General features: G+C 35.7%; 1 protein-coding gene across 4 annotated transcripts; it reads right to left on the bottom strand.

The window, feature by feature from the left end:
* Nucleotides 1-274: 274 nt before the first annotated feature.
* CEP15 (centrosomal protein 15) lies at nucleotides 275-15,129 on the bottom strand. 4 transcript variants are annotated; one of them, XM_078351386.1, is made up of 7 exons: nucleotides 14,966-15,129; nucleotides 14,550-14,849; nucleotides 14,335-14,440; nucleotides 13,633-13,697; nucleotides 12,100-12,223; nucleotides 2,462-2,536; nucleotides 275-660 (listed from the first exon to the last, which is right to left on the bottom strand). In XM_078351386.1, the coding sequence occupies exons 4-7, from the start codon at nucleotides 13,683-13,685 to the stop codon at nucleotides 532-534; spliced, it is 381 nt and encodes a 126-aa protein (XP_078207512.1). In that variant the 5' UTR covers nucleotides 13,686-13,697; nucleotides 14,335-14,440; nucleotides 14,550-14,849; nucleotides 14,966-15,129; the 3' UTR covers nucleotides 275-531. The 4 variants fall into 4 exon arrangements, with proteins under 4 accessions (XP_078207512.1, XP_008980183.1, XP_008980185.1 ...); XM_008981935.5 differs by lacking the exon at nucleotides 14,550-14,849; XM_008981937.5 differs by lacking the exon at nucleotides 14,550-14,849 and having other exon boundaries at nucleotides 14,983-15,129.
* Between the last annotated feature and the right edge of the window lie 40 nt (nucleotides 15,130-15,169).

Below are 15,169 nucleotides of genomic sequence, written 5' to 3'. Positions count from 1 at the left end.
GGTTTGGTTATCTATGAGGCACAAAATCCTATGAGTTTATTTTCTCATAAGCTATTTTACTAAAGCAGTTTAGGTGTCATTGTCTTTTCCATTTGTTAAAAGAAACAATAATAGTAAAAAAAAATCACGTTGATCCTATACCTTGTCCCCAAAATGAAATAACTAAAAAGTAAGGATTCTAAAAAGCTTAAAACCAGAACCAAGGTACTTGCTTAGAGGAGAAACGCTGGAAATTATTTTTTTAAACCACACACACACACAACACTGACAATAATTAATAAAGAGTCCACTTTTTAATATTAGTGTTTAACACATCTATCGGTTTGGTAGAAAGCAAATTTGGGACCTTGAAATAGTAATAGGTGATAACATGAGGCTTGCCAGTAAATTCTTGTATCTTCACTGTCACTCACAAGATAATGGAGAATATGAACATATTTAATTCCTAAAGTTCCTGCAATTACCTACATACTCCTTAACACCCAGCTTTATTAAACAGGCTTTTCCAAATACCATGGGAAGAAGTTATCGCTATGCCTCATTTTGAATGGTATTTTCTGCTTCATTTTGATTTTCAGCAGCAAAAGGATATGGTGCTTTTCCTAAAAGAAACCGTTCCCATTTGGGAATATATTCTTCTACTGATGCCCAGTAACGAGTCTGGAAAAAAAAATCCAAAAGTAAAAAAGCAAATCAAGCAATTGAACTTGGCTCTTCATAATAGTCTAAATGTTTATTCACTTAAGTGTGTGTGTGCGTGTATACACACACACACACACACACACATATACGTAGAATGCATTTCCTCTACAGAATATTTTATGTTAATTTTAGAAAAAAATCTGGCTACTTACTAGTGTTAATTTTCAAATTTCTCAGTAAAACCAGAGCCTGGCAGAATTACAGGTTTTAGAATTTTATTGTGATTTTACACGCCCTCTTGTGGCCAACTTCATGATTATTGCCAATAATATCATTTACAGTAATATGATCATTAAATATTTTTGTTTAATATTCCAAATCCCATACCAAATGATTACCCCACACTGAAATTATCACAATGAAATTATTAAACATAAATCATGCTTCAGAATTAACATCAAAAGATTTGACCTGAGATGAGATCAGGAACTGAAATGTAACTAGTATGTTATATATAGGAATCAGATACATTAGCCCCTAAATTGTGTAGGAAACATATATACACCATAATTTTTCCCCATTTTTATGATGATAAAATGTCAATATAATTTAACCATTTTTAGTACAAAAAGCTTGGAAGTTGAGATGCTGTATTATTGGTCTGAGTGTAGAAGGCTTTAGAAGCTCAATACAACATTGCTGTGTTGTGTCTAGCTTTGGTTTCTTGGGTGACTGCCCTAAGGAGGTCAAAGAGAACTAAACAGCCCAAAGCTCTGTGTCATAGGAGCGTAAATGATATTAGATCATTACTATCAATGTCATTTTTGGAAATTCAGCCAATGAGTTAGCACTAGAAACACAGAAATATTCATTCCAAGCATTAAATAGAGCAGTTCTGAAAGTCGAAAATGGTGAGGGATTCTCTATGTCTGTTTATCTACGGAGTACATACTTAAAATAAAGGTCAACCTGCTGTGCAAGACTAGTTAAGAAAAATACCCTCTAAGGCCCATGATGGGGAGTTTCCCTGACATTTGCAGCTGGAGTAACTCCAATTGTGTGGGTCCTGTATATGCCAGAGTAAGGTACTGGAGAATCGAACAAAGAAAAAGATATGTCCAAGGCACAACTTTGTACCAGAGTTTTTCATATCTTTGATCGCTGCCTTGTTTTTTTACCCTAGATGACACAGAAAATTGAGGGGAAAATTCTCAGCCTTTAATTTTAAGTCCACTCATCTCCATTGGGCAGAAAGCAAAAGTGTAAAGGTCATTAGAAATACAAAATGAAACTATTCTATATGTAGTAAATTCCCATTCATCACAAACGTATTCATATACCAAATATAGTTTATTTTTTGCTAACCATCTTCCCAATCTGTTCTTGAACTGAACGAAATAAAACAGACAAAAGCCATACTATAGTATATGATAACATGCATTTAATTAGCTCTGGTCAAATTCTAAATTCTAACATCAGCAAGCAGCAAAAGCATTTGGGTTAGGCATATTGTCGTCTTATGATTTAGCGCATATTGTCTGTTAAGGTTTAACGGAATAATTGTTTCTAAATGACAAGGTGAAAAGATCCCTATCTTTATGAAATTTGCAATTGCTAAACTTTTTAAAATCAAGATACTTCTCAGTTATCTACTATATATAAAGCACAGTACTGTGGATATAAAAAGATTCAGCAGGCATATTTTCCTTAATTTACTGAATAAATATATCTGGAAAATACATATAACCATTGTTTGACTTACAGTGCACTACTGATAGATAGGGTCTCTCTTTTTACATTTGTTCCCTAAGATGCTCACCTCAAGAGAAACCACCTCAGGCCGCGGAATTGGGTGCATCCTGGTCTGTAGTGACTTTTCTGCTGCTTCTATATCCTGTAACAGACACCAGCATTTTATATTAGAGTGTATTTACATAAAACAAATGGCACCTGTACTAGCAATATCTGTATCCCAAATCTCTCACCTCAACTCTTCTCTGGATATAGCTTAAATAGATGAAGGCATACCACGGCAGGAGAACTGATCATTGTTCAACTCATCCATTTCAGATGAAGAATACAGCATTTCTTATTTTGAAATAGAGGTCGGGGAGAGAGTACTTCTAGGTTCTGCCTTTTCACTTTTGAATAGCTAGTAAATGTCAGTAATTCATACAAAAAGAGCTTCTTATAATACTGCTCATCAGAGCATTAATTTAGCTCTAACATCACCAAAAAATAGCCAGAAGGATAAAATAATAAAACGTTCAGATACAAAAACAGTCAGATACTCAAGGCCTACCGTATGCTAATCTTAAAAGTGAAGAGTTCTAGTCTCTTCAGATGACGTAAATAGCATATCAATGGCACACATTTCATTTGTTTCAATATTCAATTTTAAAATTTATATGTATGCAAGTATTCCATATATTTAATGGAAGCTCAATTATGTACCTCAGTACTTAGTGACAAGAGCCTTTTCATTATACTATCTAGATTTTTTTTTAGGACTAGATTTCTAAGCTAATTTCAATGGCAAGTTTTATTGCTAGCTAGTATGTCATTCAGCTGATAGCATTCAAGACCCAAGGTTTAATGCATAGTTTAACTTGTAGATATGTATATTTTCTCTTATAGCTATAAAAACACCAAGGTAACTAAACTGAATTCATACCTTGGTAAAGATTCTTATCTTGATACATGCATGAAGTGAATGCTCAGAAATGCAGGACTCTGCAAATTTTTAGTGAAACATTTGAGCACTGTTTAATAAACACTCCCAAAATCAGCACCTATGTTGTCTTGTGCCTACTTATGTCTGTCAAGTTCACAGTGGCCTTGGTCAAAGGCCATGTAAATTTTGTCTCTCTTTTGAGCTTAGTGAGTTGATAGAAAAGAGAAAGTTCTCTGATTCCAGTACAAGCATTGGAGCAATCTAAGTAGAGGGCTGTTGGACAGACGGAGAGAGATGGAAAAGGGCGTGGGAGTGGGGTGTGAAGAAGCCAATGCTGAACAGGAGAAAAGAGATAGCAGATGGTAGCGGCGGGAGCAAGGAATGGGTGTGAAATGTAAAAGGGAAAAACAGGAAATTCCCTAAAGGGACTCCCCAAAGTTGCACAACCATTAGTGCACCTGCTGTCTAGAGGAAGGTGATTTGAAGGAAAAAAGCCATCAATTTAGAGATAAAAGCTGATTTTCAGCATGTCTATCCCATACCAGAAGTTTATAGCTAAGAAACATGCTACAGAGCTTTTGATGCTGATGCTATGATAGATACTGAAGCCTAATAATGTTTCTGTGATTACATTGAGATTTTATGAGGTCCTGGAAAAAAATGTTTTTTACCTTTATAAATCAAATACACACAAATAAAATAATCACAGGTCCAATTACAGTCATTATTCTAAGAACAGTTATAAGATTATTGTTAGTTGTAGATCTTGGTGCCACTAGCATTATAGACAATATTATAAACATTTTTCTTAAGATCAGAAAATAAGGATACTTAATATCTCTCTTATAGGAGAGCAGATTTGTAAAAGGAAAAGCAGATACAAGTAGGAGAGATGTGGCCTGGTAAAGCAGGCCTATTGTTAGACACTTGACTGTTACCTCTGCAGCATTCTAACTACAAATTATCAGCCCTCTGAAACACTTCCTTCTTAGCTTAAGAGATACTTGCTTTCTTAGATAATATGCTTACCTCTGATTCCTACTCTTCCTTCTCTTTAGCTGGCTTATTTTTCTCTCCTTGTTTCTAAGTGTGAGCTTTCTTAAGATCTGCGGCAGCTGTTCTTATATTTTTACCTTATCTCTCTCAAGACTGTGTCCTATCTAGCTTCAACTAACTTTTACTGTAGAGGCATGGCTAACCTTTCTTCCTAGACTTTATTTCTCAACCAAATGAAACTGAGCTCATCTTACTCCTACTGCATATAATAAACAATAGTGGGAATTCTCCTCACTCAGATACCTGCACTCCTCTATCTTTATCTCTTCTTATACCTGCCATTTAAATTTTCAAAGGTCTATAAATTGTTCTTTCAGGATATCTCTCCTATCCTTTCCATTTCATTCCCAATGCTATGGGTTATTATTACACTTATTCATTCAACAAATACTTGAGAAGTACTTACTCTATGAGGCATGACTACAGTATGTCTTGTTTTACTTCCATCCATACCTAAGAGGGGATCAATTCATTTTTCTAAAGAACTTTGATCAATGTCTTTCCTTAGACTTAAAAAATCATCAGTACCCACTACATAGAGGATGAAGTGTGAATTCCTTAGCCTGACTGAAAAAAAGAAAAAAATTTGCAATTTGATCCTAGCCTTCTGTAGCAAGTTATACCCTAATACTTCCATATAAGAACCTTCCCTTTCGTTATATACTACCAGAAGGTAAGGACTGTGTCCCATACAACCTTTATGCATCTGAGTATCTAACAAAGTGCAGGACATGTACTAGGCATTACATATTCATTAAATGAATAAATAAGATGTCAGAGTTTCCTAATCATAAACCAAAACTTTTTTAAAAAGGGTACCCAAAGTAGACAGAGGGAAAAGGAAAAAGAGGGTGAAACAGGAGGCGAGACTTACTTGACTATACATTGTTTCTTTGTCTTACAGACTTGCCACTAGAACATTTAAAATTTTATACAGTTATGGGACAAATAAAAAAGCAATTCCCCCCAAATGGGAAACCAAATGTGACAAATCTAATTATTATGTAGTTGGTGGTAAAACCACACAGAAAAGAGCTACATCAAGTATTCTTCGAACACAATATTGACTGGACACCCCTAGTGGGGTATACACTGGGGACAAAAAGAAATTGTCAATGTTATCTTATTGAAAACCACTGTCAGTAATCATATTATTGGTGACAGCCATGTCTGTATCATAGGATAATTCTTTGGAAACAGATTTTCGGTTTTAGAAAAAGAAGGTAGAGGCATAAGATCAGTGATTTTAAGTTAAATCTACAATCGTGTAATTGAATTGGAGATACTGATATAAGTTCTTGATATATTTTATCTTTAAAAAAACCCAAAGACCAAAAACCAAGCTACAATAAACATTCCTAGTGCCCAGATTGAGGGCTCTAAATATATTTTCTGCCAAAAGGAACCAGGGCTTCTTGGAGCAATGGCCAATTCCAGGTGTGGGCAGCAAAGGGACACAATGAGCCTGAAATAACTCATCACATCATAAAGAAAGGGAATTATCAGAGACTGTTAGGATCATGTCAAAGATATTCAGGAGTTAACTTGCAAAGGCTTCCACATCGTTAAAAATGGGACACATTGGGCATAAATCAGAATAAAAACTGCAAGACAACGAAACATTTCAAATCCCAGATAAATTAAAAACAAAATACCACCTCATTCGTCACCATTAGAAGATGCCAGAGAACAAAACTATGATTTTGAAAGCTATAGAGAAAGTGTCCAGCAGTCATCACACCATTTCCTACATAAACTGTACTTCAGTGTAACCAAATAAGTGATGAGGGGAAGACGCTCTTCATCTAAACAGTTAGTCTTGAAAGAGAAGGAATAAAAGAATTTGAATATTCTTTTTGTAATCTCTAATGAATATATCTAGGCAATGATCATCAATGACTACCAACATTCCAAAATGAGAGACAGCCAGGAAGTGTTCTTCCCCCAAACAATGAACCTGAATCTGATCCAGCTTCTAGAACATCACTGCTCATATGATAGTCATTAGCCTCATGTGGCTACTGAACACTTGAAATGTGGCAAGTCCAAATTAAGATGTGCTGTAAGTGCCAAACATATACTGAATTTGGAAGGCTTAGTAAGAAAAAAGAATATAGAATATTTAATTACAATTTTTTGGTAGAAACATCTGAAATATTTTGCGTATGCCTCATTCCATAAATGTTATTAAAATTAAGTTCATCTGTTTCTTTTGACTTTGTTAAAAGTGGTTACTAGAAAACTTTAATGACGTGTGCTCACATTATATTTCTGTTGGACAGCACAGCTCTAGATCAATTTATAGGAATTACAGAGAATACAGGAACATGAAAAATGATACCTCAGAGACGTAATTAGCAATATCCAAACTGGAAAATGCATAGGACAAATGACTTAATTTCTTTAATACATAAATTAAGAGTGGATGAAAAGGTCAGGGGTACTTTTAAAGACTCTATCAATCCATTCCAATGTTAGATTTTATTTGGATTTTGATCCAAACAAATGTAAACATGCCTACAGATTTATCAGAGAAATGTGAACTCTGACTGAATATTTGAGGAATTACTGGTAATTTCTTATTGATAACAGTATTGTGATTTTGCTTAAAATAGTAAAATAATCCTTATCATTTAGTGATATACACTGATAAAAATACAAATATATACAGAAATAGCTATAGGTAAAACAATGTATTTCTGCAGAATACCTTCAAAATAATCTGAATGGTGGAGAAGGGGATGAGATATACAGATGAAGCAAGATTGACCATGTTTTGATAGTTATTGAATCTGGGTAATAAGCACATGTAAGTACATTCTTCCAGTTCTTCTTCTATATAGGCCTGAAACTCTTCATAACTAAAAAACAAGTTTCCAGTGTGGATGATGGAATAAATGTTACTCTATGGCAGAAGTGAGAAGACTATATTTAAATGTGTCAATTCATGATTAGGAAAGGTAAAACATGAGCAGAGAAAGTCAAGTGCTTAGGTCTCTTTCTCTCTCTACCCCTATACACGCCACTTCTCCAAAACCAGAAATCTAATACCTCATTATAAATATACACAGTGAACCCAGCTATGGCCAGGCTGGTTCTAATCTTTTTATCTGCTGGAGGGACAGTTTCTAGGATAGGAAAAATAAGATACTAAAGAACGAGATACAGGGTCATTGGTACAAGAACATGTAAGCATTTATTAAATGTATTCTTCAAGGAATTAGAGGTGTGAAATGTAAGAAGGAAAGAGGAGAGATGGGGTCCTGAAAGTCACCAGCCATCCTGGGTGGCAGTTTGTTGAAGTCCCTGTTTAACTTCCAAGTGCCCCATGAAGTCTTGCGGAGCGTTCTTCGGTGGAAGCACTCACCGTATCTCTAACTAGCTGTTGCACTTTCTCATTCTTTCTCACCCCAGAGTGTTTGTCCAGCTTACTCACAAGATGATGTTTACTTACAAAATTGCCTTCCTAGATAAAACTAAATTTTATGGTATGTATGTGGAGAGAGATGTCAGCTTACATTGTGGCAGTATTTATAGAAACTCAATTCTCTCTTTCTCTTCCAAATCTATACCAATTCTGTTTATGTTCTTAAAAGGCAGAAAAGTCATTTTACTAATACTAATGGAAAAATCACCCATCTTGTGTTTTCAAAGTTCACTATCTTTTATGATAGTTAGTGACTGAAGCCTATTCTTCACTATCTACATTCATATCTATTCATTTGCTAATATGTTCAAATATTTGATGGAATTGGTCTCTTCCTCACTGCTCCTTTTTAAAATATATTCTTTGATATTTTATATTGCTGTTATTTTTCCAAAGGAATTTACAGAAATTTTATTGAGTTCAAGGCAAATTCCACTGGAACTTTTTTGAATCTAAAAATAATTTTGTGACAGCTGTTTTTTAATTTTATTTTTAACTTTTACAAAGACTCAATTCAGAGGCTTTGTGTAACAGCTGACTTTAAGAAAACCGTAGTCTCCTGGCCAGGCACGGTGGATCATACCTGTAATCCCAGCACTTTGGGATGCTGAGGTGGGTGGATCGTGAGGTCAGGAATTCAAGACCAGCCTGGCCAAGATGGTGAAACCCTATCTCTTCTAAAAATATAAAAATTAGCCAGGTGTGGTGGCAGGTGCCTGTAATTCCAGATACTCGAGAGGGTGAGGCAGATAATGGCTTGAACCCGGGAGGGAGAGGTTGCAGTGAGTGAGATCACGACAGAAAGAGATTCCATCTCAAAAAAACAAACAAACAAAACAAAACCACACAGAAAGACAACAATGATAGTTTCCCTAGTCAGGATTAAGGCATATGTTTCCTTGTAAGTTTTCTTTTAAATCTTCTATTTTAGTGTAATAATTGTCTTTACACCTATCATGCAAACCCCTTGTTAAGATCATTCCCAAGTATTTTAGAATTTTGTTGCTAATGTGAATGTGATTTCTTTTTTTTTTGGAGATGGAGCTTTGCTCTTGTTACCCAGGCTGGAGTGCAATGGCGCGATCTCGGCTCACCGCAACCTCTGCCTCCTGGGTTCAAGCAATTCTCCTGCCTCAGCCTCCCGAGTAGCTGGGACTACAGGCGTTTGCCACCATGCCCAGCTAATTTTTGTATTTTTAGTAGAGACAGAGTTTCACCTTGTTGACCAGGATGGTCTCGATATCTTGACCTCATGGTCAACCCGCCTTGGCCTCCCAATGTAATTTCTTATATTTTCCAGTTGTATACATAAATACTATTGACTTCTGTACCTTTTATCCATCAATTTTACTTAACTCATAATATACTGTACTACTTTTAGAATAATTTAGAATAAATTTGGTTAAAGTATATAACCATATCATTTCAAAATCCTAGTGTTACACTTTCTTTTTCAAAAGTAAAAGCTCATTCCTTTTTCAGTGTTTATTACATTGGTCAGAAGATCTAAATAAGGTCAAACAATGGATGTTAATAGAGGTCATCCATATTTTATACTCTCATTATAGAAATGCTTTCACATTTATTGGAAACATTTTAAAGCATAGGCTGTACTTCTGAAGTATCTATCCTAGATATAACTTAACTTGTCCTGAACAAGTAGTAACAGGAGTAATTGCCCTATGGCTTCCTCATCTCTAAATCAAGGAATTAGCCCAGAACAGTGGTTTCTACAGTTCCTTAAAGCCACAGCTGGGCAGTCAAGAAAAAACTGAACAGGTGAGGCTTTGGCCCAAAGCAAGTCCATTTCTATCTATTTTAACATCTTCGAAAGAAGTTTTAAGCTAAAAAAAAAATTTAGATGAGAATTGAATCTAATATACATACTTTTTAAAAGTGTCTTCCAACTCAAAATTCTGCAATCAAGTCTTATTTATTTATTTATTTATTTATCCTGCAGATACAGTCCCACACTGTCACTCAGGCTGCGATACATTGGCTACAGTGCATGATCACAGCTCACTGTAACCTCGAACTCTTGGGCTCAAGGGATCCTCCTGCCACAGCCTTCCAAGCAGCTGGGACTACAGGCATGCACCACCATGTCCAGCTAATGTTTACCTTTTTCTCAGAGACAGGGTCTTGCTGTGTTGCTCAGGCTAGTCCTGAACTCCTGGGCTCAAGCGATCCTCCTGCCTTGGCCTCTCCAAGTGTAATCCAAACATTACAAGCATGAGCCACTGTGTCTGGCTAAATCTCATTTATTTTACTTTCACAGTGACTTCTATGGTAGAGCCACTGAAAGTCTTTCCAAAGTTTAAAAACATATGAGGGAAAGTAAGATTGTAAAAACAATGACTCAAAGAATGCAAAAAAAAAAGAAAGAAGAGACAGCATCTCTAGCAACAAGCACTGTGTTTGTGATATAATAGGGGCTCAATAAATGTTTATTAAATACTGAAAGAAAATATACAAAAATGTATTCAATTTTAGATCAGTGGGATGATATGGAAGGTAGGCTATTTCATCTTCTTTCTTTAAATTTTGTTTTATTTTTCACAGTGGGAATACATTACTTTGATAATCAGGGAGAAATACCATACCAAATTGAAGTTTTTCATAACTATGAAGCCAGGTTCATTATCTTCCTTATATACGTATGACTATGATTTCTTAGCTACCCTCCTGAACTCTGTTTTCTCCATTTTTTTAGGTATTTAAGAAAGATTCATTTGTATCTAAATAGCAAATGACTCTTTCTTAAATACCCACTCATTTATTTCTTATATAATTCTGTATTTTTCTTTTGCTTAGTCATTTTCAGTGCTGAATTATGTCTATATGTCAAGTCTCAACTTTTTTGGTCCCATAACACATATCCAACCTTGTTCCCTGTGAAATTCCAAGCAAGTTGTCATACTCCCAGGATCATTAACAGGGTCATTCAGTCTTCTGCTTTTGGCTCTTTTGTAAGAATCCAACAGTATGCCTAGCCTTCTGCCTATTGAAACACAGGCTAAGCTTAGCTTCTTCTCTGATACCTTTTTGAATATTCTAGCTCTTAAAGATTTTTTTACTATTATTTCTGTAGTCCTGACTCTATTCCATGTAATTTAACGTTTGATCACACAAAGTCTTTCTGTTCTTGATATCAAGAACTCTGATTTATACTTATTTTGTTGTCCCCACTTTCTGCCCAGAACTAGCTCAATAGTAAGGACCGGCTAAGCATTCATCAAATACTTGCTCATTAAAAGCAAAACCAAGTATCACATCACGTGCTGCAGGTAGGTAGCAATTAAGCCTTCTAATTTAGTTTTTCTAACTTTTCAGAGCAAATTCCAGATTATCCTATATATTTCCATTTAAAAATAAATATTGCTAACACCATTGGGCAAGTAAGACATATGGCAATATAGAATGCTTTGGTAGCACTATGGCTGTGACTTAAATTACTGTGGATCAAACTGCCAGAAGCTGAGAAGATAACTGAATTTTCCTCTTCCTTTATCCTCTAGTGAGGACAGAAGATAACTATATCATGCCTATCGATGAAAATATTTAACAATAAAAAACTGAAAACACTGCTTTATAACTTAAATAATATAGTCTTACTACCAAATGTTTTAGTCATAGGATCTCTTGGAAGCTTGAATGGAAGCAAACTTTAGGGTTTTAATTATGGATGAAGCCATACAATTCTGGAAGCAAAGTATAGCAAGCAGCCAAAAATGTTACACATATGATTCTACTCCAAATGGGCACATTGGCCAAATGGTGAGGCCCTGCACAATCATACACTTTGACCACTCCTCCATATCCATCAAGAGGGAGGTGGGAAATCTGTTATCATAGATATGAATTTCATGTGTCTGCCTAGTCAGGCAAAATCAAATTGTTCTTGTTTATATGATGTTTGATAGTTCTGACTTGGCTTTCAATATGTTATAGGTATTTTATGGCCTTTCAGGATTTCCTTTCAAATAAAAGAAGATGAAAGATGGAAAAGATACATCTTCTATTTCTTAGTTTTTGCAAAAGGGAGACCTTCTGTAGTCATTAATTTTTCCAGTTGATTGAAAACATTTAGCTAAAGCAAAGTTCAATTTTTTTTAATTAAAAAAATGAGGATACATATGCTACTTATCTAACTGACATGGGTTTTTTTAAAAAAAAGATGCTGTTTTAGTAATTCTACTTATTACTCAGAACCAATAAATTATATAAATATTATAAAATTTACCTAAAAGATTTTTGACAAAGTGGGATAAATCTCTATATTCAAGTCATGGAAACTTACCTTTAAAAGACTAAGATTCCTTTTAAAAGCTGTCTCAACTATTTGGAGCTGAGATGCCTTTTCTGTGTGTTGATTGCCCAATTTATTCTCCATTTGTTGAAGTAACATTAATCTTTGTGATACTCTAGAAAAAGAAATGAAGATTACATGGAGTTAAAAAATAAAAGCAAACATTTTACTGCTGGAGCAATATAAAAAGTTCATTTCTTAATGGCACCTCACTTCAAATCTAACCTAATTTGAAAGTCAATTACTATGTCAACTAATAAGACAGTGAAAAATCTGAGGTAGTTCAATAAGTCTTAAGTCAATCTGGCTAAAATTATTTTTATTTTCATTAACATATTCTTTATATATGCCATAAGTACATGCTTCTGTTTTTTTAGCCTCTCTGGTCTTTTGAAATTATTTTAGAATGTTGAAGATATGTTTTAATTTTTGGTGAAAATGCAAACTGTAATACATATCCTTTTGTACACATAGTTATATATACCTCCCGACACACATACATTGATATAACTTGCTATATGAAACCTTCTGCTTAACACTTCAGTACCCCTGAATCTCATGTTACACATTTAGAATTGTGCTAAACTTCCATATGTTTGAAGAAGCAATAAAAATATTTTTTCCCTCTTTTTCCAAGAGAAAGATGATGGTTTGATATATGAGTGAGAGGCTGTGTGTATATATGCATACTCACAACAAGGTAAAACAGTAATTGAAGAAAGATGTAAAAAAATTACAAGTAAATATCTTCAAACTACTTTGTTATATATAATATACTTTGAAAGTTTCTTGCAGGTCAAATTTTTATTTCATACATTTTGGTTCTTTTTAAATGATTAATAAGACAATATGTAAGGTGATTAAAAATATATAAGTTGGTATATATAACAGTCAAACTGTTTCCAAAATAGTTGTGGAGGTTCTCAAAAAACACTATGTTTCACCAGGCTGTCTTAAAGGTAGAACTAAAATCCCAGGTCTGTGAATAGTCAGTTTTTTGGTAAGGAAAGTATCTTAGGAGATAAGAAAAGAAGGTCTGGTAATTAATTAAACGAAAACCTGAGAGCTCACAGACACAGGAGGAAAAGAGTGAATAATATCAAATGAAGAGCAGGACTGGCTATACAATTTGCAGGGTCCAGTCCAAAATGATTCAAGACAATGTCATGAAAGCATTAAACCAAATGCAGGACCTGTGACTGTATATAAGTCATAATACCAACGAAGCCAGCCCTGGGTAAGAGGTTTAGAGAAGTCCATTAAATACCAATATGGAGACTAGAAAGGGTGGAAGGAGAAGCAGATTTATCTAGATATTAGTTACAAAGAGAAAAATACATAGAACATACCTTTTAATCTTGCTTATTCATAAGAGACAATGAAATTCCCTAACACTAAAACCTCTTCAGTGTCAGAAAATTAAAATGACATGCTTTCAAACTTTTAAGTCATCTGTGTATACAATATTTCACTAACAAGGCCAGTCCAATTTCTATATCCAAATCATCCTTTTAAAAAACTTACATTTCTTCATGTCTTTTAGAAAGGCGAATTTCTTGAGCAAACAAGGAAGTCATCCTTAATCAAAGCTGTTATAAAGAATAAAAACATTTAAAGTTACTTCTACCACGTCTTCAGCTTTGCAACATTTGATTGTATTAGTACCTTAATCCATTGGTTCTCTCAGAAGAGATAATAAAACTTAAGATGTAATAATGCATAGAATGAAAGAATGGAATTAAACACATTTTTATTCAGCATGCAGTTTTCCATATGCCAGCTACATCTAAGAACACCACGAATTAGGTAAATTCAACATATTTTATATTGTCTCTTCTTTCTTTCTAGACTGTAACCTTAATCAGAATTAAAAACAAACAAGCAGCTGGCACTAAGACTAGTAAATGTTTTATTGCATCAACAGAAAAAAATCCACCCTGTTAAATTCAACACAGGAACACCATCCCTTATGCATGTGCAAACACATAGACAGAAAGGCAGGCAAGCAAGTATGAGAACCAACTGGAAATTCAAGGTCTTTCCTTTATTGGAAGAGTGCCCAGTTCTACCATCTCTCTTCTAAATGAGAAAGTACTTCTCATGTGTAACTGTGAGGAAAAGCACAACTAGATACCTTCCCTTTACCCTGGCTGCTCAGCACTCTTTATTTGTGGAGTGCAGGAAAGCCCATTTTCATGGTACATTTAACACCACAAGCAAGCTCACCTTGGCTAACTGGACGGATACAGACAGAGGTCTAGTGAAACGCGCTGAAGGCCTCCAACCCGCAGGCAAATCATCTGGTTGGGCTTAAAGGCTGAAGGTACTTGCCCTAAGGGAGAAAAAGAGGAATAAAATTCCTTCCTGAAACGAAGCTTTCCTAAAGTTTATGAACTTAAACATCTATGCACTTTATAATGATTGTTTAAAGATTGACACACCGCCTAAGTATCCAGCGCTGCTAGAAAGCCCATGCCTATTGAGTGTAGGACGCTGAGCCCGGCCAAGGAAAACGGAAACACAGCCCTGCCCTCATCAGGTTTTCTCCTCTAGGAGTGGCAGCCTTTCCTTCAGCACCGCGGACAGCAATCGCTCACAGGCCCGCCCTCCAGGGTCTAATTACAGATACTTTCCGCTAACATCACCGCAGGCCAATCCTCGTCGCCTTCCTCTCGGTTTCCTTTTTGCAACGAGGCTGCAGCGCCAAGGGAATTCCGGAAAGTCGGTTCATGGTAACTTTTCTGTGAGGCCCGCCATCAGCATTTTAGACAAAACCCAAGTCAAATTCTCCCCTTGGAACCGAAGATCCACACCTTAGAGTCATCTGCCCTCCAGCCGCCCCAACTCCCGCTTATACCCGAAGGACTCAGGAACCTTCCTCATCAGCCTGGCTCTTTACGTTAACAACATCCTCCCCAGCGGCCCTGCAGTCCCCTGCGCGGCCGTCGGGCAGTCAGGGCACCCATCCGCGGTCAGACTCCACTCACCGAGCCCGCCTCTGAGCCCTTCCGGGAAGGCACCAGCTACTGCGCCGACGCCGGGGCCTGAGCGCAGGCCTGGG

Source organism: Callithrix jacchus, chromosome 15, assembly GCF_049354715.1.
Source record: "Callithrix jacchus isolate 240 chromosome 15, calJac240_pri, whole genome shotgun sequence".
In the NCBI taxonomy this organism is placed as follows: Eukaryota; Metazoa; Chordata; class Mammalia; order Primates; family Cebidae; genus Callithrix; species Callithrix jacchus.
This window is presented reverse-complemented; position numbering and strand designations above follow the sequence as displayed.